Source organism: Typopeltis vanoorti, chromosome 1, assembly GCF_054136105.1.
Source record: "Typopeltis vanoorti isolate ZY-2024b chromosome 1, IOZ_Tvanoo_1.0, whole genome shotgun sequence".
NCBI lineage: Eukaryota > Metazoa > Arthropoda > Arachnida > Uropygi > Thelyphonidae > Typopeltis > Typopeltis vanoorti.
The window spans coordinates 84,148,855-84,175,520 of NC_143549.1; the positions used below are offsets into that span (position 1 = coordinate 84,148,855).

General features: G+C 37.3%; 1 protein-coding gene across 1 annotated transcript in view; it reads right to left on the reverse strand.

The window, feature by feature from the left end:
* Positions 1 to 26,666, reverse strand: part of LOC150110163 (muscle calcium channel subunit alpha-1-like) — a 1,246,847-nt gene that overhangs the window by 1,180,602 nt on the left and 39,579 nt on the right. The window contains exon 5 of the mRNA XM_090391329.1: positions 7,097 to 7,200. Coding sequence (XP_090247455.1) covers positions 7,097 to 7,200 — 104 coding nt within the window. The remainder of the gene's footprint in view (positions 1 to 7,096; positions 7,201 to 26,666) is intronic.

Here is a 26,666-nt window from a genome sequence, read left to right on the forward strand (position 1 = left end):
TTATTAAGCAAGAGATTCATAAGAAAAGGATGATGTGGAAGGAATACTGCATAAGGATGATGTCCATTATGAAAATTATAAGCAGCAGGCTAGAATAGTCACAACTGTTGTACGGAAGCAAAGTCTGAGTATGAAAAGAAACTGGTTGTGTGTGTGTTAATGACAACTCACAAAAATTCCATTGATATGCTGCAAATAAAAGAAAGAATGAATATAAAAGAATAACTCTTCTAAATATAGACAGCATGAGGGTTACAGATGAAGAAGAGGTTGTTCAACTAATGAGTGCCCATTTTGTTAAAAGCTATTAATCTGTTATATACGACATTGAGCTCGTTGCTACCTCTTCACTGGATGAAGAAACTCAAGTGTATGAGGACAAAGTATTAGACCTGTTGCACAAACTGAATAAGAATTCAGCAATAGGGACTGATGGGATATCAGCACATACACTAAAAGAGTGTTCAGCTGAACTGGCTATTCCTCTGAGCAAGTTGTTTAATATGAGTCTCAGAACAAGGAAGATTCCACCAGAATGGAAAGAATGAACGGTAATTCCATTGTGCAAGAGTGGTGCAAAGACCGATGTATCCAACTATCGACCAATTAGTATCTCAGGAGTGGTGGTGAAGATTTTGAAAAAATTGGTTAGCGCTCACATTCAGAAATGGGTTGACAGTGAATCTCTACTTTGCAATGAGCAACATGGGTTTACTAAGGGAAGGTCATGTTTTAGAACTTGTTCACATTCTATAACAATGTTACCATTGAACCTAGACAAGGGGAATGGATACACCATGATGCTTTTGGATTTGCTAAGGCTTTTGACAGAATACAGCACGGTAGACTGTTGCATAAATTGGAGAATATGGGTTTGGGTTATAAAATATTAGCATGGATAAGAGGAAGGCTGACTGACAGATATCAAAAAGTGGTATACAAGGGATGCGAGTCTGCAAGATTTAAGGTAACCAGTGGTGTACCACAAGAATCAGTGATTGGTCCACTGTTATTCAATCTGTACATTAATGATATTGGGAAGGATTTCTCCACTGACATACAGCTATTTGCTGATGATGCAAAGATAGGTAGGGTAATCAGGAATGTGACTGATATGCAATACTCACAGAATGATTTGAATAGGCTGGAATAGTGGACATGGAAAAATGGATGTCAGTTCAATGTCAGTAAATGTCAAGTCATTCACTTTGGTGAGATTAGATATCACAATGTCATATTACATGGGTGGGAATATGCTAGAAGAAGCAGATGAGGCGAGGGATCTTGGAATGTTCAGAAGTTGCAGTTCAGGAGCCATGTAGCAAAGATTACAAGTACATTTCAAAAGATAATTGCAATGTTGAAACGAACGTTCACATGTAAAGATAAAGATGTCATTTTGCCTCTTTAGAAGGCCTTGATAAGACCTCACTTGGACGATTATGAGCAGGTCCTGGTTTCCTTTGTGATTCTGATATATTGGAGAGAGAGAGTACAATGGAAAGTGTTAAAAATGATATTAGGATTGTAGAATACTGAGTGATGAAGACAGATTGAGAATTTGTAGACTGCAGACAATAGCAAACAGAAGAAAGAGCTGTAATATGACTGAGACTTACAAACTTCTGAAAGGATCATGCAGGATTTCAATTGATGGAATATTTCAATTTAGAGAATGGGGAAAAGAGACAGGGGCATTCTTGGAAGCTGAGAATGAATGCCACTAAAAGGAAAGTGAGGACTAAATTTTTCTCTAATAGGGTGGTGACTGATTGAAATGGATTGCCATTGGATGTTATAAATGCACAAGCAGTGTGAATGAATTCAAGAATAAGTATAATAGCTGGCGCACATAGTATGTGGCCTCTCTCAATGAATTCATAACTCCCTGGAGGTCTCTCTTAATAATAATTAAATCCTTGTATGTTTAATGGGCAATGCAGGAGAGAGAGAGAGATGATAGGATTAGTCAAGTGCTACTGGAAAGTCTTTAACTCTAGATTTTGGATGAATCTGATGAGATCTCCAATTTGTGAAGGAGTATATAATCATGTTCTTTTCCTTTATACAGGGTGGTTCAAAATTTCACGTACAAACTTTGAGGGGAAGTAGAGAACATCAAAATCAACCATATTCACATAGGAAAGCATGAATGGAAACGCCACCCGAAAGTGATAGGTGGCGCTGTTCGCTAGGTGAGCAATTGGGGCTTTCTTATTCAAGCTTTCGATGTCGTACAAAGAAAATGCATCATTTTACAAACGCTGAGATGGCAGTCATGCACCTCACTTACAGGTTAGCTGATGGTAATGGATGAGCTGCTGTATGAATGTATCATGAAAGGTACCCAAACAGACATGTACCACATCACCAAATGTTTGTGCATTTGCATCAGAATTTGTGCGACTATGGATCATTCAGGAATCGCAGGCATGATAGTAGGCAGCCACGATCGACGCGAAATCCCACCATGGAAGAGAGGGTGTGCATGCGATGGACAATAATTCAGATACAAGTACACGTGCCGTTGCCTCTGCTATAGGGGTATCTCAATCAAGTGTATTGGACGTTTTGCACTCTGCGTCCTTATATCCATTTCATCTGCAATGGGTCCAGTTACTGATGGCCAAAGATTATCCTCGACGTGTGGAATTCACACAGTGGTTTCTGCAGAAAAGTGCCTTAGACCCAGATTTTCCAACTTGTGTTTTGTTCACAGATGAAGCTTCGTTTATCTGGCAAGGGGTCTTCAATCACCACGATGCTCATGTGTGGGCCCATAAGAACCCACGCTGGACTCCCAGAAGTATTGGATCTTTCTCGAAGAAGTTCTGCAGGATTTACTGAACAATGTTCCAATGACTGTGCATCGGCATATGTGGTTCCAACACGATGGGGCTCCAGCCCATTTTGACATTTCTGTGCATCAGTATTTGGACAGGTCCTTTGGGGCTCGATGGATTAGGCATGGTGGACCCGTCGCATGGCCCCCACGCTCATCTGATTTATCGAGCATTGATTTCTTTCTGTGGGGGACCCTTAAAGCCATGGTGTACGAAATGCCTATTGCCTCTGACATGGACCTCATGGCAAGAATCGCCTTCACAACTGCTAATATCCGGGAAACTCCTGGTATTTTCAAAAACATATGGCAATCAATGCATCAGTGTCAGGCATGCATCACTGCTAATGGTCATAACTTTCAGCACCTGATGTGAAACCATATTATGTATCCAACTACTATTGAACCGTTCAGTTACGCCTAATAAAGTTTTTAACGCTACTTACTGCCTTGTGTTATTTCTGTATCTTTGTGTCCCCTGTAAGTATCTTCTGGTGGCACTTCCGGTCATGCTTTCCTATGTGAATATGGTTGATTTTGATGTTCTCTACCTCCCTCCAAAGTTTGTATGTGGAATTTTGAACAACCCTGCAGAGGTCACATTACTGGAAGCAAAATCATGAAGATACTAATAACTGAATCAATGCACAAATGAAATATTTTCCTAAATTCAAGTAGTAAAATAGTGTATAACCATTTCAATTAAAATACTCTGGATCAGAGAAAGTTGTAGGAAATTTTTTCCCTTGGTTATAAAATATATTATACTTTATCCAGATACAAGTGTGGTCTGAAAAGTTCTCAGCCTCGACCATAGATGGCAACACTATCAGCAAGATTTTTTTTTTCTAAGTTGGTACATCTGTCATAAGCATCCATGTTAAATTGCAAGTCATTCTATCAAGTAGTTTGTTTTATACAGCTGTCTGAAGCAAAACTGTTGTCTGTATCCCTCGAAATGGATAAAATTCAGTATCATGCAGTTATACAATTCTTTGTAAAAGAAGGTTTAACGCCAAAAGAAATTCATTCGAAGTTCATAAAAATTTATGGGCACTCTTCTGCTTTATTTTCGACAATTAAGAAATGGGCTGCCGAGTTTAAATGTGGCCATACAAGTCTTGAAGTTAATCCATGTGAAAGACGTCCAAAAAAGTGTAACAACACCAGAAATCATTGATCAAGTGCACGATATGGTATTGGATGACCGGTGAGTCAAAGTGTGTGAAATTACTGAGACTATAGGCATTTCAAAAGAATGTTTAGAATATATTTTGCATAAAGAATTGCAAATGAAAAAGCTTTGTGCAAGATGGGTGCCGCGCTTGCTCACAGCAGATCAAAAACACATTTGCATGAAAATCTCCGAACAGTGCTTGAAGCACTTTAACAAGAATAAAATGATTTTGTGCATCGATTTATTACTATGGATGAGACTTGGATTCACTATTACACACCAGCATCCAAACAGCAGTCAAAACAGTAGACAGAAGCCGGATGGTCAGCATCAAAGAAGAAAAAAGTCAGTTCCTTCCATCAGCAGGAAAAGTCATGGCATCGGTGTTTGGGTTGCTAAAGGCATTTTGTTTATTAATTATCTTGAAAAGGGTAAAACAATAATCGAGGAATATTATTCTGATCTTTTAACCAACCTAGATGAAAAAATTCGTGAGAAAAGACCCGGTTTGCAGAAGAAAAATATCATCTTTCATCAGGAAAATGAACCTGCCCACATAGCTGTTTTAGCAATGTGAAAATTAAGGGATCTGCATTATGAATTGTTGGAACATCCACTCTATTCCCCAGATGTGGCTTCCTCTGACTTCTATCCCTTCCCAAAACTAAAACTCTTCTTTGCTGGTCAGCGTGTTTCTTCAAATCGAGAGGTGAATGTAGCTGTAGAGGGTAATTTTGCAGGTCTTACTGAGAACCACCACAGAGATGGGATAATGGCACTGGAACATCACTGGAATAAATGTATTAGTCTTAAGGGAGATTATGTTGAAAAATAAAAGTAATTTTGAAATTATTAATTCGTTTTTTCATTGTTAGGCCAAGAACTTCTCAGACCACCCTCATGTTAATATGATATTACTCCATTTTACTACTTCTATATGAAAAATATTTGACTTCTGCATTGATTAAACCTTTGCATAATCTTGTGTCTGACTATCATTAATGAGATCTCAATAAAGATCAAACTAGTTTGGGTAGTGACCTGTCCCATAATGCTTAACATTATGCATGTCCAATAGGAAGTGTGCTTTGCATTATGGAATACTAAGACAATTAATGTGAGATCAAGAGCCTCTACAATATGCAAGTTGTGAAGATACTTCATTTTTAAACTGTCTGCTTATAGATAAGGACTAAAACAAGCATATATAATTTATTGTCAAGTATAATATATTTTATAATCAAATGAACATTTCCTATAATAACTGTCAATTTGGGTTTGTTACAAATGTACTTGTATTTTATGAGAAATAATGAATGTGATAGATCAGAGAAATTCTTGATATCATATGTCACATTAATATATATGTTAATGAAAATATTTATAACAACAGATCAGTGAGATAGACAGTATGTTTGTTGCCTGACACACACACACACTATGATGTTGTATATGGGAATAAAATGTTCCAGAAAATGAATGTAGATTGGACACAGGTTTCTGTGCTCACTAACAGTCATCCCACCACCACCAAGGAATACTTCATGTAGTTTGCTGTTTGCTTATAATGCACAGCTGGCTAGTTTTAATCAATTATAACACCAGTTTCTTTTAGGAAAATTTAAATAGGCTGGTAACTTCAAGAGATGAGCAGGATTGCTATTTGAATGTTGCTGAGTGTGCAAAGATTTGTAATTCAAAGCGTAGAAGTGAAAGGCTGTGTGTACTGTGCTGGCAGTAGTTGAAATCTGGGATTAACAGATGATGGCTGATAGAGAGGAAGTTCAGGTTAGGGACATACTTCATGAGTTGAAAAGAGTATGCTGAATACTGCAAGTATGATAAAATAGCTGTACCACCATACAAGGACTTGGGTTGAATGTATGGTATATAGTTGAGTGATAAGTGGATGGTGGTGTTATGATAGAAATGTTTAAGCTGGTGTGGTGAAGGGTTTCACTAAATTAATATGGAGATTATGATATATAGAGTAGAGAGGATGAGCAAAAATAACGAGGCATTCTCTGAAACTTGCATGAGTTTAGTTAGCAAAGTATTGAGTAGTAATTTTTTTTACATAGATGATTATTTATTATTAGTGTATGATGATACAAGAGCCACCGTAACGAAGTCAGTACAGATGAAGCCCTTTGGTTGGAAAGACCTGGATTTGATTCCCATCCATGACACGAGGAACCTTTATCTGGTCTCTTTTGATTAAAGGTGAGTTAATTGTTCTTATATGGAGGTGGAGGTTTTTTTTTTTTTTTCTCCTGGTAACTCAGGTTTTTCATCCTTCAAAACAGGCAAACTGGTCCAATGAACACAGACATCTATAGTCATAAATACTTATGGCAAGGAAGGCAACAGACAACCACCCTGCTTCACATCTCCCTAGTAATCAGTTGCAACTCTCTCGGGGAGAGGAGACCAGAGGATTAGGATTAGGATGATGATACAGTGGCCATGAGACCCATATGGGATGTACGGCACCATCTTATGAAATCAACATGAAGCTATTGGTTATAATGTATTTTTATGTCAATTACATGTGTTCTCCTGGCCAGTTTGCCTGTTCTGAGGGACTACAAACTCGAGTTTCCAGGAGGGAAAACCTTCTATCTTCATATGAGGCCGGCTAACTCACCTTTAGTTGAAAGAGACTAGATAAAGGTTCATCACATCATTGATGGGAATCAAACCCAGGTCTTTCTAACCAAAGGGCTTTGCCTATACCGAATGAGATATGGAGGCGCTAGAGATTTTGGTGATCGAGTTCACCCGCTGAACCCATACAGAAACAAATTGATTCTAGAAATATTGACTTTCCACTGTATAGGTGAATGTATTGGGCTCGGGAGGGATTGAGGATGCAATCTCTCCTAAGAAATTTCCAAAATTAGGTTTTACGGATCATTTCAAACAACTGCAGAGCCATTTCCTCTGATACACTCCATCCACTGTCTTTTTGTTACATAAAGACTGGTGGCAAGTAGAAGGCACTTAGAAGGCATTAAAAATATTTGTAAATGAGATGAAGGCACAAGACATGTTTATATTAAGAAAATCATACTTACTAGGAACACCTGAGACTAATCTGAGCGGTCGTAAAACTCGGAATGCTCGTAATGCTTTCACATCAAATCCTTGAGTTAGTGTTGATAAGGCGGTACTAATTACACTGAAAAGAATGATAAAAAGAGTTATTTATACAAATGTTGGAATCATTTCATGAAACAATTTTCATAAAAAATATATATCTCAAGGCAATTTTTCCCGTTATAATATATCAAGTATCTAAATGTGAATAACTGTGATGATCTGACATCAAATCCTTGAAAACTCTACTTATTTTAAATGATAAATGAATCATCTGGAATAGAACTGAAAGAATATAGCATCTTAGCAAGCCTGGTTGGAGGCTGAGTGGTTAGCATATCACTCTCTAACCAACAGGTCATGGTTTTGAATCCTGCTATGGGTATGGATGCTTGCGATTGTCTTTAGGTGAGAGATAAACTTCACTTCCCAGTGTGAGACCATCACCCAGCTTATTGGACACCTGAAGTTGCTTGAAATAGCTTCATGTTTGGTCTCTAGAGCAAAGTTTCCTGACTACCTGAAAAATAAATAAAAATACAAAAATTAATAAAAATAAGGGGGAAAAAATAATCCTTAGCCTACCCATGGTACAAACGTACTATAGGTTCTCAAGTCTTTCGTGAGTGGGAGCCACATAAAAAAAAATAAAAACATAAAAAAAAAAAATCTAAGTAAACCAAGACTTTTTTTTTTTTAGTGTATTAACAAAAAGTATTCATAAGTGCATATGTTAAATAATGTTAAATAAAAATGAAGGAAATTGAACAACAACAACAAAAAAAAAAAAAAAAAAACCCATCAAAATCGGAATTCTGCACAGAACAACTTTAATTTGCAAATTTAAAAAAAAAAAAGCAAGCCATATAAACTCAAGGAGCCTATAAAAGCTTGTTTCTGTATGGGTTCAGTTCCAGGTTCAACTTCTAGGAATGAACTCTTGTTCTATCCTCTCTAGCTAAGTGCTGAAACATTTCACCCACATGAATCATATAAAACTCTTTAAGTAACTTAAATGTTTTTATTATATTCCCTTTTTTTTTGCGCTATCAACCAACTTCTGCAGTTCACACACCCTCTGTCTATCTGGTCTCATAGGGAATGAACACAGACCACTCACCATCATGGGTGCTCACCTCTGAATCCTCTCCACCACTTCCTTCTCCCCAAGAAACCTAGGAGACTAGACCTGAACATAGTATTCCAGATGTGGACGTATCGAGGCCTTATAAAGAGGAATAGCAACTTCCTTATCTCTGCTTGTTAATGTGTTCTTCAATAACCAAATAATCTTATGGGTAACTTTAACAATATGTGTCCTCTAACTTCAACTCTCCATCTACCACCACCCCTAAATCCCAAGCTTCATATATTTCCTAAAGTATACAGTTCCATCAATGTGGTACAAAACTTGTAATCTATTTATCCCAAAATGCATAACTTTATATTTCTCCACATTAAACTAACATCCATTACCTTTTGCTGGTATTTACAGCCTTTTTAAATTAGCCTGCAAGTTCTCCACATCATCCTGATTCATTATGCTTTACATACTTTTTATCATCAGCAAACAACTGAATATTTCTTACATCATTTATGTACAAAATAAATAGTAGTGCTCCTAGTATTAAACTTTGTGGCACACCACAAGTCACAGCTATTGCCTGGATTCTGCTTCTCTGTATACCACTTTTGGATATCTGTCCAGCAGCCACCCTCTTATCCACACAACCAGCATCATATCCATCCCCATATGTTCCGTGTGGTATTTGGTAAAATGCCTTTGCAAAATCCAGCAGAATCATCATGTAGCGATTTCCCTCATCCAACTCAGTTGTCACTCCATTATAAAAAGGTTAATAAATTACTGAGGTATGACCAACTCTTCATAAAGCCATGATGCCCCCTCACAGAAGTGTCATATTCCTATCCACCCATTCCTGAATTCTCTTTTGGCCAATTTTTCCAGTACTTTTACCACCACTCCTGAGATACTGATTAGTTTCTAATTTACTACTGCAGTCTTAGAACCTCCCTTATGGATGGGAATTATTTTGCCCTCTTTCCACTCCCTTGGAAAAGACTGGAAAGAGGGCAAATCTGTATATAAGAATGCAATCTGACTACATCTCTGCCAGAGCTGAGACTTAAAGAGACTAGTCAGAGGCACTGCCAGTTCCCTTACACATTCTTCCCTCAAAACAAGCTGATATCCCATTTAATCCTACAGCTCTATTCACATTGAGATTCTGCAATATCCCAAGAACTTCCAATTAATCCACCTTTGTTCCCACCTAAGTCTCTCTCTCTCTCTCTCACATATGTGACACCGTTAACCTCACTTGTATGATATACCCTTGCAAAGTAGTCACTCAGTAACTCAACTACTTTATCTGCTTCTGTCACTTCATGATTATCAGGTGATTTGCATAAACCCAGGTGACCAAATCTGTGCACAATAATCCACATGAGATCTGATCAAAATATGTAAAAGGTTTTGATTAGAAAGCAGTATGTGTGACACTATAAGGCAGGTGATCATAATAGACTAAAAAGGCAGCTTGAAATGTGCATGATGCTGCATCTATTGTGCATGACAAAATGCACAATAGATGCAGCATAAAAACTAGTCCGTGGACATGTGAGGAAGTTATATCTGACTACATCCCCAGAATTAGAAGAATTAATCGCATAAGGGTTAAATAGATGTACAACTTTAAAAAAAGGGACTCACAAGGAGAAAGTTGTGGATTCAATATTATTATTAACACAAGACCACCACAGATTCAAAACACTCATCGCAGAAGATACATAAACTGTTGAGAGGTGGTTACAGGGTTGACACTGGGGAGTTCTTTTGCTTGGTTGAACAGCGGGAAGGAGTGATGACAAGAGGCCATCCCTGGAAGTTACGAAAGGAAACTGTGAGCGAGAGGGTGAGGAGTGGTTTCTTTGCATGGAGGGTGGTTGAACCATGGAATGCATTGCCTGATGGAGTGGTGAGAGCGGTCAATGAGTTCAAGGAGTGGTATGATAGACTTTGTGTTTCTTAGGGGGGGGGGGGATCTCCCCTCGATGAGTCTTGATAGACTTTGCATTTCTTAGAAAAGACTTTCCACGATGAGTCTTTTGACTCCATGGAGGCCTGAATAATAATAATATGGCCACACACAAAGTTCATCAAACTGTGCTTTAAACTCATTCACTGTGTCCATATTCATCACACTGTCCAGCAATCCCATTCTACTCACCAATTACTCTATATACAAAGAACAATCTCCTCACTCTCTTGCTAGCATCCTTCTTATACACTTTCCAGGAATGCCTCTTGTTCTATTCCCATTTCCATTACATGAAAAATTTCTTCCATGCCAGTAGCAATCCATTACCAAATTAAACATCTCAATCATATCTCCTTTATTCCTTCTATTTATGAGGCTTTGCAAATTGTATTCCCTCAATCTGTCTTGATACTCCAAGTTATCAAGTCCTACTGCCATATTAACATCAAGCTTATTTAATTCCTCATATTCCTCTTGCTCTCTCTCCATTTACTACCTTAGTTTAATCTTTTCTGGAATCTTTCTAATGTATCCTCATTATAATGAAACTCAGGCAATCAAATCTGTGCACAATAATTCACATGAGGCTTGCTCAAAGCCTCATGTGGATTATTCCTCTTATATTCCTCTTTCAGGGTACCTCATCTCCATACACGACTTGATAATACCTATCTCTGACAGCCAGTCAACTATCCAACTCATTAATCTAATATCCAATCCTACTTTGTGGGCCTCACTTGTTCCATGTGAGGCCCTAAATTTTTGCCTTTGCAAAAATCTAAGTATAATACTATATATATATATATATGCATCTCCTAGCTCTCACCAACACCTTAACCAGAACTCCAGAGATATAGATTGCCTATAATTTGTAGCCTCAGTCATAAAGACACCTTTGAAGTATAACAATTATTATTTTTTTTTAATCTCCTTCCACTTGCTTAGACACTAACTGGTTAAACATGTAAGCCAAGGCTGATATTCCCTTAAGACCCAGTGACGTCATCATCCTATAGTTTTACTGACATCAAGCTTGCTTAACGCTTCATATACACCTCTTGCTCACTCCCCAGTAAACCACATTCTCCCACTATTACATTTTAGCTTCTCATGATTTCATACTGACGTGAAATATACTGATGAATTGCTCACCAAGTATCTCAACTATGTTCTCTGCAGCAGGCAGTTTACCAATCTACTGTTTTCATCCATTAACATCATCTCACCATAATCATTATGAAAAAACTCACTACTAGGATTTTTCTTGGTCTCTGATTTGCTAATTTCTGTTCATTACTGCACTTTTGCTGTTCTCACCCACTGAATCACCTTCCTGACTTGCACTTTATATTCTGACTGATTATTGGCATTATTCATCTTGTGCTGCCTCCAGTGCCTTTTTCCAGACTTCATGCTTAATCTCTTCATTCATCTATATATTCATTCACATATATATATATTCATTCACACACACACATATATATATTATATATATATATATATATATTGGAATATATTCCCATGATGTTATTAAATATCTTCAATCAATGCCCAAGCAGCATTTATTTGTTTCCTTCTTAAGTTGTTATTCCTTGCTATCACTCCAAGTTGACACCTGTATCTTAAATGTAAGAAAATAGATCTGTGTACTGTACTCCCCCTTCCCTTTTTACCATAGTTGTTACTTTTTCTAGCAAGCATATTGCATTCTTACACATTTAGTCACTGCTTGCTATTTCATAATAATAATAAACATAGCCAGCAAAAACTGCCTACTATCAATAAAATACACTAAACACAGTGCATCAATCCTAACACTTAAATTCATCTAAATCAACAAAATATCACCATACAATAAACAAAAAAAATTCTTAGCTTGCAAGAGAACTTCTTTCTCTTCTTACATAATGCCCTTTTACTGGATCTTCAGTAAAAGTTATTAAAACTAGTTATAGAATTACAATTTAAATTGGTCAAGTGTATTATAACCAGTTCAATCATTATGACTATTTAACTTTTGTCAACACTTTTCTGGTGTGAATATGATGTACACACACACACTAGAAAAAGTGACAACTATGGAGTAAAGGGAGAAGTACAATACACTGATCTATATTCAAGTTGCCTCCTGAATGTCAGAAAAATACATCAGTGTATTGTACTTCCCCCTTTACCATAGTTGTCACTTTTTTCTAGTGTGTGTGTGTGTGTGTGTGTGTGTGTGTGTGTGTGTGTGTGCACGCACATCATATTCACACACTAGAAAAGTGTTGACAAGAGTCAAATAGTCATAATGACTGAACTAGTTATACTAGTTATAATACTCATGACTAATTTAAATCATAATTCTATAACTAGTTTCAATGTGGGAGGTCCAAGTGTCTCACACACACACACACAAATATATCATCAATACCATGACTTAAAAACATTTACCATCTCTGTGCTCACTACTCTTAGGTAAGGGAGTGTGATGATTAGAATGCAAAATACACATGCCTCACATTCCAGTTCATATTCTCCTTATACAACATCCAGGGACAGCCTCTTGTTTTCCTCCTGTCTTTCCCTTCATTCTGTGAAAAAACTCTTCCACATTAACTTGGTAATAATTCTTTACCAATTTATGTCTTGATCATAAACCTCTTCTCATATCCATTATGTTCTGCAAACTGCATTTTCTCAATCTTTTCTGATATGTAACATTCCAGAGACCACAAATTACCTCAATTAATTGTCTATGGATCCTTTCTCTTATTATTATTATTATTAATAACAATGACTTCCATGGAGTAAGAGACTTATCATAGGAGGTAGAATACACACTATTGCACACAATGTTCATCCAATCATGTCTTAAAACAATTCAATATGTCTAAAAATGATTCAATGTGTCTACCTTCACAACACACACAGGCAATCATTCCACTCACCAACTCTCCATGCAAAGAACTTTTTCCTCACTTCTCTGCTCACACCCTCTTTATATATTCCAGCAATGGCCTCTTGTTTTACCTCCTCTCCCATTCTACAAAAATCTCTTCTGTGTCAACCTGATAACAACCCCTGACTAGCTTATATGTCTCATTCATATATCTCCCTCCCTTCTATTCACAAGGCTTTGCAATTTACATTCTCTCAATCTGTCTGCATACTCCACATTCTAAAGACCATTGACCACCTTTGTGAATCTTCTCTGGACCCATTTTAACATATTCTCATTACTATGCGACCAAATCTGTGCACAATAATCCATATGAGGCCTCATACAATGGCATCATAACCTCTTTATTTCTGCATGTCAGGGTCCTTATTATTAATATGATTATCTCTTCATTCTTTTGAAAACCAGGTAACTAAATACATACACAGTGATCCATGTTTGCCAAGGCCTTATACAATAGAACTATAATGTAATTAATTCTACATGTCAATGTCCTCCACATCATTTCCATAATACATTGTGCTTTCTTACCAATTTTAAGGTACTTATCCATTATCACCCTAGATCCCTTATCTCCTCGGCCTTCTCTAAGATACACCCACCATTTGTGTATTCCACATCAAATTTTATTGTTCAACGTTTACAACTGTAGGTTTTTCCACTTGGTTATACTATAAATTAAAAGATACCAAGAAATTATATACTTAGTTTAATCCTTTATCCAAGGGTAAGCAAACAAAGTTTGCACCTGAAATATTTTCAGGACTGGGGCAACTAGTATATAGAAGCCGATGACTTCACATCACTTGACTTAGTATCCCATAATGCAACCCATATGTGCATTATATGGGTTGCATTATCCCATATAATGCACATATGGGTATGTGCATTATATGCACATACCCATATAAGGTATGTGGGTATGTGCATATAATGCACATACCCACATACCTTATATGGGTATGTGCTTTGCATTATGTGCTTTGCATATAATGCAAAGCACATAATGCAAAGGATATGTAAGGATATGTGCTTTGCATTATGGGATACTAAGGCAAGTAATGTGAAGTCATCAGCTTCTATATATGAGTTGCCCCAGTTTTGAAAATATTTCAGGCACAAACTTGGTTTGTTTACACTTGGATAAAGGATTAACCTCCCAACCGGCCATGACATCTATAGACGTCCAGCTAAATCTGGATATGATTCTGTAAGACCAGTTGAATAACATGGATAAGAAGTGCAATTTGGTCTCACTATTTCATTCACCTCAGCCGATAGGGAGGTTAAACCAAGTATATAATTTCTTGGTATCTTTAATTTATAGTTTACAACTGTACTTTGCAACACTGAACTGCTAACCCTCTTCACTTGAGTATTTCATCCAAGCTATTATAGTCTTCATGCAAAGCCACAACTGCTCCACTCCTCATATTCTCCCAAACTTGATCATCTGCAAACAATTGCATTTTGCCAATCAAGCTTCTTTTTTTTTTTTTTTTAAATATTATTTACATTTAAGTTAAAGAGAAACAGCTCCAAAACAGTCCCAAGGGATATACCACTAGTATATCTTCTGGGATACTGTTCCCTTCCCTCCCCACCACCACCACCATGCACAACTCGCTGATGAATATCTGGCAGCCAATCTCCATTCAAGTACAATAATCTATTATCCAAACCCATCCATTCCAATTTAACTACCATCTCATCATGTGACATTAAAGGCCTTTGAAAAATCTAAATATATTACTTACATAGGCATTTCCCTTGTCCAATGCATTTACTACTTTCTTGTCAGTAAGTAGATTTCTAAAACACAATCTTCATTTAGCAAACCCATGCTGCTCATCAAAGAATGCTTGTGTTGTCAATGCAATTCTGATTGTTAGTTATCACTAACTTCTCTAACAATTTAATCAACACATGAAACAAGCTCCTGAAAGCTGTTGTTCACTCCCTTAAATTATGCAGTGATATATCATCAAGCTATTCAAGCCTTATTAACACCAAGTTTACTCAATTCCTCATATGTACACTCACCATCAAAGCCCTCCTCAACCCTTCCCAGTAGTGAACTCAAGTTCTGCATGATGTCACATTCTTGAGGATGCAATACCTTCATGAACTATTCATTTTATATTGCAACCAATATCATTCTTCCATAACTGTTCTTTCTACTAATGGACAGTATCATAAGAACTGTCTTTTTTTTTCCCTCCCAGTCTCATTAGCTAACTCATGTTGTGCTAACTTTACCAAGTTAGTCCCCTTCCCTTCCTTTCCTGCTTTTCCACTGATCTGGCAACTGATTATTACTACTCATCTTGTGCTGCCTCCCATAATTCTTTTTTCTTCTTCTTCTTCCAGACTGCATGCCTAATCTCTTCATTCATTCATTTCACACCTGCTTCATTTACTCAACTGCCTGATGGTTCTTGAATAGGGCTCAAGCAGCACCGATTCCCTTTCCACCTAACTTGATACATCAAGATTGATTTCAGATATCGAATCGAGATCACTGATTTGATGATCAGTCATCTTCTACTGAATGCCCTTTCCAGAATAAACTAAGAAAGACCTTTTAGCATGACACCCATTACAGTTAGCAGAAATAGGGAACCTGTTTAATCCTTGGTAGAAGACAGCAAAACTGGACAGTTTATTAGAGTGGCTAATTTCCATCCATTCAAGAAAACACTGTAAACCTAATGAAGTTACAACCTACTGGAAAGACTGCCTAAGAGATCAGACAACTTTTTCAAGCCATTTGAGGTGTCCAATATACAGGGATATGGATGTCTCACATCAAGCAATGATGGCACAGTGGGATATGATCTTGCTAGTGAGCCAAGTGCTGTGGACGTGTCTAAGAAGAGCTCCTGATTGAGATAAGATATTCTAGGAATAATTAAGTATATATGCATAATTGTTTGAGTAAGAGCGGCTGTAAACGTTGTGCGCAACCAGTATTATTAGTGTGGGGGATTTTTCTTGCCTAAACTTAATTACAAAATCGTTATTATTAGACCTAGTAACCTGCATGGAAAAAAAATGGTGGCGGCATTGTCATTCGATGATTTTAATTTATATTTCAGTCGTTTCGTTAAGTGTGAGGTCTGTTATATGTATTCTTTCGATTACATAAATGATTTGTGGATGTTTAGCAAAGATGGAAGAAGGGTGTGTGCAAAGTGTGACCTAAATGAGGAACTGATGAATGCAAATATGAAATTGATGACAAAAAGTGTTAGTAACAAGAATGTTGCGGAGAAAATAAGTGCACGTTTGAAAGAGAAGCGAAAAAATGTTAAAAAATCTGTAAAAAAGAAAAAGAGTGATTTGAAAACCATAACGGTTGTTAAAAGGGACGAAAGTGAGGTGAGAGTGTCAGAAGAAAATGAAATTGAGAGAATGAATGAAACTAGAAATGGCGTGACGCAGAAATCAAAAGTGAAAAAATCAAAAGAATGAATGATAGCGAAAAAAGAATGAATGATGGTGAAAGTTGGATGCATGTTGGACTGAAAGTGTGGAAACAAAGAAAGATGAATGAGAGTGAAAGTGAGAAGAATGATAGCGAAAGTCGGACACCTGTTAGACCGAAAGTATGGAAACAAAGAAAGATGAATGAAAGTGAAAGTGAGAATGATAGTGAAAGTTGGACGTATGTTGGACCGAAAGTACGGAAACAAAAAGGATGAATGAGAGTGAAAGTGAGAAGAGGGGGTCGAGAGTTAGAAAGACTGAATGATAGAGAGAATGTGTCCGAGATTCAGAAGTTGAATTGGATTGGATGAGGCAAGAAATAAAATGGATGTGGAATGAAATTAAGAGAAATCAGGTCAAAACTATTAAAATAATTCATGATGGCATGAAAGAGTTAACGAAAGATGAGCGAGTGGCGTTGTATGGTGACTCCATTATTAAAGGTGTGCTAGAGGATAGACTGCACAAGGTATGTTTTCCAGGAGATAAAATGAGTACAGTGATTGAGGCATTGGATATGAGGTGGGAGCGAGCAACAGTTAATAGTATTAATTGGCACAAATGATTTGAGAGAGGACAAAGGGCATGTCAGAATCGATATCAGGAGGCTGCTTGGAAGGATAAAAGAGAATAGTGTGACAGGAAGAGTAGTCAGTGTGTTGCCTAGGTATGACTGTGGTGAAATGAGGCATAGAGCAAGGATTATGAATGATATGCAGGCTGAAATGTGTGAGGAGATGGGAGTACACTTTGTTAATGTGTGGAATGAGTTTGAGGAACGAAGTGAGCTGTATGGGAGCGATGGACTGAATTTGAGTGGTAATGGTGTGAGTCGTGTAGAGGGACTGCTGTTGGAAGGTAGAGAAGCGAATAGAGAGAATGAATCAGATCGAGAGGGGAGTGATGTAGATGAGCAGGAGAGTAAGACAGGAGAGATTGAAGAAGTGGATATGAATGGGGAAGTGAGTGGTATGAGTATAGAAAATGAGAGAATGGGTGTGCAAGAAAATGAGAAAATGGGTAGAGAAACAGGGAGGCTCAGGGTAGACAGGGTACACAGCGTGAGAAAGGTGGATGCTCCAAGAGGAGGTGAGAGCATGTGTAGGCAGGAAAGGAATGGGATGACCAGGGATCAATAGGAAACAGTTGGAATTGAAAAGGGTTCTAAAATGAAGAAGCAGAAAGGGAAATGGCCCCAGTCGAGCATGGAGAGATCACATCGAATGAGTGGTATCAGTGGAACTAGCTGCAGATCCAGAAATGAGCTGTTGTGTTTGTATACCAATGCTAGAAGTATAAGAAACAAGGCAGATGAAATAGTTGCACTAATTGCATCTGTTCACCCAAAGATTGTTGGAATAAGTGAGACATGGTTGGAAGAGGATGACATCCTGACAGGAATAGAGATGGAAAGGTATGATGTGTTTCGTGAGGACAGAAAGGGTAAAAAGGGAGGGGTAGTGCTATTGATGATAGAGAAAGAGTTATGCCCATACAAAGTAGAGATGCAAGAGGGAAATAGTGCCAGTGGTTTTGAGGAAGTATGGTGTGAGATAGAGGTGAATGGAATCAAATACTTGGTGGGATGTTGTTATAGACCAGGTAATGTGGATGGTGGTGATAGTGAAATATATAGTCAAATTAGCCAAGTAAATAAGAATAGGGTGATCATTATGGGTGATTTTAATTATGGCAATAAAGACTGGAATGATGAGAAAGCAACTGGAAGTAAAGAAAATGAGTTTCTTGAATTTTTGAGGGATAACTACCTCAGACAGTACGTAACAGAGGGCACATGAGGATTAAGGGTCTTGGATTTGGTCATCTCATCAGAGGATGTAATTATAAATGAGGTGTCAAATCATCCACCAATTGGTGAGAGTGACCATGAGGTCATTAACTGGGTGGTTGCCGGCAGTGCGAGGACCTCTGTGAGAAAAGGGTATATGTGGAACTACGGGGGGGGGGGGGATTATGAAGAGCTCAGGAGACAGCTTGCGGGTGTAGCGTGGAATGAGGAGTTAGCTGGAAAAGAGATCAATGCAGCTTGGGGGATTTTCAAAAACGATGCAATGTCTAAATGTATTCCAAGGGTGAGAAGGTTAAATAAGGTAGGTGTGAAATGGATGAATAAAGAGATTAAGCATGCGATACAGAGAAAAAGGGCATTGTGGAGGTAGCATAAGCGAAGTGGAAATAACCAATTCCATGAGGTCTACAAAGACCAGGCAAGGAGGGTGATTTGGTTGGAAGAGGGGTATGAACAGCAGCTAGCTAATGAAGCCAAAAAGAATGCTAAGGATTTCTTTTGATATGTACCCAGCAAAAGAAAGAATGATTATGGAGGAATGATATTGATTGGAGAAAATGGCATAAAGACAACTGTTGCGGAATATGTGGTAAAGATACTTAATGAGCAATTCATAAAGGTCTTTCAATCTTGTGAATTTGACTTCATGGAGAGAATGAGAGCAGTAGATGATGGGGAGGAGAGACTGACTGTAAGTGAGAAAGAGGTGTTTGGGGAGTTGAGTAAACTAGATGTAAATAAGGCAGGGGGGGGACTTGATAATATATCACTGCATATTCTGAAGGAATGTGCCAGGGAGCTGACACCTGCCTTGACATATTTATTTAATACAAGTCTTGCACTTGGTCAAGTTCCTAAGGAGGGCAAGATTGTGCCACTTCATAAAGGAGGTGATCGAACTCTAGCATCAAACTATAGGCCCATATGTGTGTCAGGTGTTGTGGTTGTTGGAGAAGCTTGCGAGAACTACGATCCAGAGTTGGGTTGCCAACAATGGTATTATCTTTGATGGACAACATGGATTTGCTAAAGGGAGGTCATGTTTTAGTAATCTACTTACTTATTACAATAAAGTGACTGCTTCCTTGGACACAGGAGAAGGATACACAGTAATATACTTGGATTTCGCAAAGGCTTTTGATAGAGTACCTCATGATAAGTTGACAGTCAAACTAGAGCAGATGGGGTTGGATATTAGGTTAGTGCATTGGATCGGAGACTGGCTATCTGATAAGTATCAGCATGTTGTGTATGGAGAAGCAATATCCTGGAAAAGGAAAGTCACTAGTGGTGTACCTCAGAGTTCTGTTTTAGGGCCATTACTGTTTAACTTGTATGTTAATGATATTGATGAAGATTTGGATGGAGATATTCAGTTGTTTGCAGATGATGCAAAGTTGGGACAAACCATAAAGAGTAGTGAAGATGTTGTGGCCTTGCAAGAAGAAGAAGACTTGCATAAATTGAGTGAGTGGGTACAGAAATGGGAATATGAATTCAATGATGCAAAATGTAAGGTTTTAAAATTTGGAAAACAAAGATGGGATGCAGAATTTATGCTTGGTGAGAATATATTGTTGGAGGTAGAGGAAATAAACAACCTTGGGGTGATACTGGATAAGGATCTAAAATTTAGGGGACACATTGCCAAAATTGTGAAGGCAACACAAAGACTTCTGGGAATGATGCAAAGGACACTGACGTGTAGAAGTAGGGAGATTCTTGTTCCATTGTATAAGGATTTGATTAGGCTACACATGGACTATTGTGCCCAGATTTGGTCACCGGGGTTTTCAGAAGGATGAAGAGATGTTGGAAAGGGTCCAAAGGTGACTGACTAAGGTAGTTTCTTACCTCTGGAATGTTGACTATGAGGAAAGATTGACAAGACGTAATTTGCAGAGTCTAGTGGAGAGGAGGAAGAGGGGAGATATGATAGAGACCTACAAGTTGGTAAGGGGTTGTTATAAGATCAATGGTGGAAAAGTTCTACAGAGAATAGTGGGAGATCAGGGGAGAACCAGAGGTCATCCCTGTAAACTGTATAAAGAGGGTGTGAGTAGGGGAGTGAGAGGCAGGTTTTTTCCCTGCAGAGTTGTGAATGATTAGAATGCCTTGCCTGAGAGTGTGGTGTCTGTAAGGAGTTTGAGTGTGTTTAAGACACGATATGATGAGATATGTGTGTGTGTGATAAAAGGACCTCCCAGATGAGTCTTTGACTCCATGAGGTCTTGGGGTAATAATAATAATAACCTGCTGCTTGGAGTGTAGATGTTATCCACTTTGTTAGTTTGACTAGCAATCTCCGATTCCTTGAATGACTTTCAGGATATACAAACATACATGTTTATTTGTTTTTTCTTTTTAATCATCATAGATTTGAATATATGGAGTTTTTGTTGTAAGGCTATTCCAGTGAAACAAATAACACAGTTTCTTCTTAAAAATGCTTTTGTAAAATTACAACATTTTGTGAGGGAGATGAACCTTTTTTTTTTTGTTGTTGCTATTTCAAGTATCTAAACATGATTCAACCTAGCTGATATAATCAGTAATGAGGATAAAATGAATTATTTCAAAATATCTTTTATTCCTTCAATTAGAACTAAAGTAATATTATGTTTCTATACTCTATACATGTCTGACTGCATCACAGACATGTATTATTCAGATTATACAGATTGTTCTCAATTGATACTTAAGCATGACCTTTCAGAGATTTATTTTATTATTAATATTTTCCTGACCCCCAATAGAGTCACAAGACTCATCATGGAAGGTCAATACTAGTGAATGCAAAGTCTATCATACCACTCCTTAAAATCATCCACTGTCTGAATGTTCACCACCATCTTAGGCAATGCATGACATGCTCCTACCACTCTCCATGCAAAAAACTTACTTCTTACCCTTTTACTTGCCATCTCCTTTTGTAACTTCCAGTGATGACCTCTTGTCCTTTTTCCTCCCCCCCTTTCTGCCATATGAAAAATTTCAGCGTTAATACAATAATGGACAAGCAGAGATAGTTAAGTTATTGCTCCACTTTATAAGGCATTAATAAGACCACATCAGGTTGCCTGGATTCCTTGATGAAGAAATGGTGGAGAGGATCCAGAGGTGAGTGAAAGATTGTTGCAGGTCTGTGAAATGTTTCTCATGGGAGAAGATGTGTAGGTCTGTGGGCTCCAAACTAGCTGATAGGCATAAGAGAGGAGATATGATAGAAACATAAGTTGTTAAAGTGGGTTTTATTGAATTGATAATACTGATGACTTTTTTTCTGTACAGTGCAGGAGAAAATTAGGGGTCATCACTGGAAATAGTGTAAGAGTATGGTTAACAAGAATGTTAGGACTAGGTATTTTGCTTGGAGGATGATGAATGTGTGGAATGCATTGCCGGCAGTGGTTGTGAATACTTTGTCTGTGAATAGATTTAAGGAGAAGTATGATAGGTATGAGAAATATTATTGAAGAAATCAGAAGACTAAAATTAAAATCTTAGGCCTGAGTGAAATAAGATTGCCAGGCTTAGGTAAATGCTGTTCCAATGATATGCCCCTACATTACTCTGGAAGCAGTAATAATACTCACCAATGTGGAGTAGGAATATTAACAAGTAAAGAAACATCAAAAAGTGCACTCAATTTTATGCCATTCTCTGATAGGTTGATGCTCCTATAACTCAATGGCCAAGCAATTAACATCAATGCAATACATATATGCACCAACTGCAGACAAGGATGATGCAGAAATTGACCTTTTCTATTCTCAACTGAAAGAACTTCTTGAAATGACATCAACTTCATCATGTAACTGTAATGCAAAAGTAAGAAAAGGAACACCTGGAGTCACAGTAGGACAGTTTGGACTTGGGATAAGAAATGACATAGGAGATTGCTTAATATAATTTTGTCAAGAAGAAGATCTAATAATTACAAATACATGGTTTGAGCTACTAAACAGAAGACTTTACACATGGAAATCTCCACAAGACAATAATAACAGCATTTCATCAATCAACATTTTAGAAGTAGTGTGAGAAGTGTAGAAACCTATCCTAGTGATGACATTGGTTCAGACCATAATCCACTAGCAGCATAACTCAAATTGGGACTAAAGGAAAACCAGAAAACAAAATAGATGAAAACACTAAATTTAAAAAAACTTAAAGAAATGCAAAATTAAGGCACTATTTTCTGATAATAGGCAAGACTTAACAAATTCAAGGAATAGTCACATGCCCATCCATCTTGCAGTCTGCAGTAGTAAGGATAATCAAATTATCAAAAAATGGTAAAGCATGTGGACCCAATGAACTACCAGCAGAAATTATTAAACTAATCAATGACAGTAATGTTGATAAAATTATTCAACACAATTTATGACACTGGTAAACTATCCTGACTGGATGAACTTGATCTTCATTGCATTGCCTAAAAAACCTAATGCAAAAACTTGTGATGCTTTTAGATTGATTAGCCTAATGAGCCTCTCAAAATATTCCTAAAAATTATTCATAACAGAATATACCAAAAATGTGATGATCTCATTAGTGAAACTAAGGTTAGTTTCAGAAATGGCCAAGGAACAAAAGACCACTTTTCTGCTCACATATCTTACCATAAAGATGAAGAGAGAACAACAAACTGACCTTTATATTTATTTTATTGAATTTCAAAAAGGCTTTTGATAAGGTCTGACATAATAAACTCATAAATATCTTAGAACAACTAGGCCCAGATGATAAAGATGTTAGAATCATTAAAAACCTCTACTGGAGTCAGAATGCATCTGTCCTAACAGACAACATCAAGCCAAGCAATATCAAAATTGAAAGAGGTGTGAGACATGGATGTATACTCTCTCCACTTCAGTTTAAAATCTACTCAAGTCTTATTTCTCAAGGCCTTAGAAGGAAGAAAGGAAAGAGTAATCATAAATGGCCAATTAATAAATAACTTATGCTATGCAGATGATACTGCTTTAATTTCAACAAATATTCAACTACTTCTAGAATATTTCAACAAAAAAAGCAGAGAAACGGGCCTAAAAATTAACACTAAAAAAAAAAGTTATAATAATAAGCGACACCCTTTGATAACAGCTGACTTAATTCTAAATGGAAATGAAATTGAACAAGTGAACACCTGGTTAAATACCTGGTCAAATACCTGGGATACTGGCAAAATGAAAGTTCAGACTGTGAAATGGAGATAAGATCAAGAATTGAAATTGCAAGACAGTCCTTTATCAACATGAAACCGATTTTATTAACAACATAAACATTGACATTGAAATTCAAGTATGAATGATGAAGTGCTATGGTCAAGCACTTCATCATTCATGTATGGTCAAGTTTACTATATGGAGTTGAAACATGGAAGTTAAAGGTAAATACAATAAAAAAAACTGGAAGCCTTTGAAATGGATATTTAGAAGGATGCTCAAGATCCCATGGACAGAAACGTGAAGAATGAAGAGGTACTGAGAAGAATAAATAAAAATCGAGAATTAATCAATGTTGTGAAAAGAAGAAAAACTGCCTGCTTAGGACATCTAATGAGAAACCATAAATATAACATTCTCCAGATAATATTAGAAGGAAAATCAGCAGAAAGAGAAAACCTGGAAGAAGAAAATATCATGGCTAGACAATATAAAAAAATGACTAAACTGAACAGAGCAATCAGAGATACTAAAAAAAAAGAAGTAAATTTGCAAAGGTGGTTGCTGAACTCTGTTAGGAAATAGCACTTAAAGAAGAGATGATAGGTATTGTGTGAATAATGGTTAGTGTGTCAATGTAGGATCTCCAGTGATAAGTCTTCTGACTCCATGGAGACACCATTATAAAAATAACCCTTCATTACTAATTTCTTGAACATTTCCACAGAATCAAAGACTCCTTTTTTGGAGGCTTGTTCTATTATTCATGCAGTACCTAGCCTCTTTGTTATGTGGTTATTACCACCAAAGATAAGTTATTACTAAACCTACACTACATTTGTACAATGGGTGGGCAAGGATTTTTTTTTTCCCATTTTTGTCAATTTTATATATTTTTTTGTAATTTTTTTACTTACGTTTACATTATCTGGAAACCTGCTCAAGAGACCAAACATGGAACATTTTCAGCCACTTCAGGCCTCCAATAAGCAGGGATGTGGTTTTGCGCCGGGAAATGAAATTCATCTTTCGCCTAAAGACAATCACAAACATCCATGCCTACAGTGGGATTCTAACCCACGACCTGTCGGTTGGAGAGTGGGAGACACTAACCACTCAACCAACTAGGCAGGTTTAACCATGTAATGACCAAGCATCATGACATTTTATCACATCATGGTATCATTTTCATTCATTGGTTAAACCAATACAGAATAAAATTTGGTTGGCTAAGTCTCATATTGCTAGCCCATTATTATACATTCAGAATTCAAAGTTGATACCCAATAACAGGACACACCACAATAAGGTGAGGGGAATTTGAGATATTATTATTATCATCCTAACCCCATGGAGTCAAAGACTCATTTAGGAGGTCCCTTTGTCATACACACAGTTCACCATACCATGCCTTAAACACATTCAAATTCTCTGCAGACATCATCCTCTTAGGCAAGGATTCAAATCATTCAGAATTCTGCATGCAAAAAACTGCATCTCACTCTCCTGCTCACAACCTCCTTATACAGCTTCCAGGGATGACGTCTAGTTCTCTTCTGATCTCCCACCGTTTTCTATGAAACCTCTTCAACACTGATCCCTGTAGTGAACTTGTAGGTCTCTGTCATATCATATCACCCCTTTTCTTCATGTCCACTAGACTCTGTAAATTGCATCTTCACAACCTTTCCACATACTCCATGTTCCTTTCACACTCTTGATGTCTCCTCCCAGTTATCTAGCTCTGGTCTTTAAGTGACCTTAAAATTTTATGCACACTGATTAATTTACCATAGCACTGCTGAACATGTCAATGTTGGAAGGTAGAGCGACAGTATTATATTCAAGTATTCGTATATAAATAAGTATGTAAAAAATAAATATTTAAAATTAAAAAAATAAATAAAGAGGAAAAATATAAGATATGCAAATGAATATACACAAACCAACCAATATGTGGGGTGATGAACCTCATCTTATGCATTGGTTCACATTCTTTTTTCACTCTAGAAACCAGTCTGACTGGTGGGAGGGGGGGGGGGAGTAATTCTCCAGGTGGCTCTGGTCTTCTGTTCACAAACATGAACAGAACTCCAAGCATATCTGGTAGTAGTTACTTTATACATTTACAATACATACATGCAGTGTGTTTTTTTCTGACGGATGCAATGGTACGCAGTAACGACACCTTTTTTCTTAAGTTTTTAAAAATTTGCGATTTATTGACAGCGAAATGTATCATAAATATTCTGGTAGATGGTACTGTTTTCACGAATTGAATTTTCGGTTTTGATTGCTCTTAAGTTGGTACCCTACTTTCCTGTTTCATAGGTTGGTACACAACCGTAAACAGGAAGTTGTGTTTACTTTCGATTGCTTCCAATATCAGTTTATCAGTTCTATATTCACTCTGCAACAGGCAGGTATGCACGTGAGTTTTGAATTAATCTAAGTTAAATCACTGAAATCATTGTTCAAAATGAGTAAAATAAGTAGTTACTTTATGCCAATGAGTAAGAAAAGGAAGGCTGAAGAAGCAGAAATTGTTGAATCTACTTGTGATCCTGTAAAACAGAAAACTAGCACCGAAAATACACTTGGTGAAGAGGATCACAAAACCAAGACCGAAGATCCATGTGGTCAAAAGGAAGCAGATTCTGATAATGATTGGCCCGAATGTTGGACACTTTTGCAGAAAAATGACTTCTGCGAGAGAAACGAGTGGGGTGTATGTCAAGAATAAAATGTTGGGATGTAAAGTGTGTCGTGATGTCGGAAGTCTTGCCGTCGATAAACAAATGGGAATGAAAATGGGAATGGCTATCTGATAGGTATCAACAAGTTGTGTATGGGGGTGCAATATCCAGGAAAAGGAAAGTCACTAGTGGAGTGCCTCAGGGATCTGTTTTAGGGCCATTACTATTTAACTTGTATATTAATGATATTGGCGAAGATTTGGATGGAGATATTCAGTTGTTTGCAGATGATGCAAAGTTGGGAAGAACCATAAAGAGTAGTGAAGATGTTGTGGCCTTGCAAGAAGACTTGAATAAATTGAGTGATTGGGCAAGC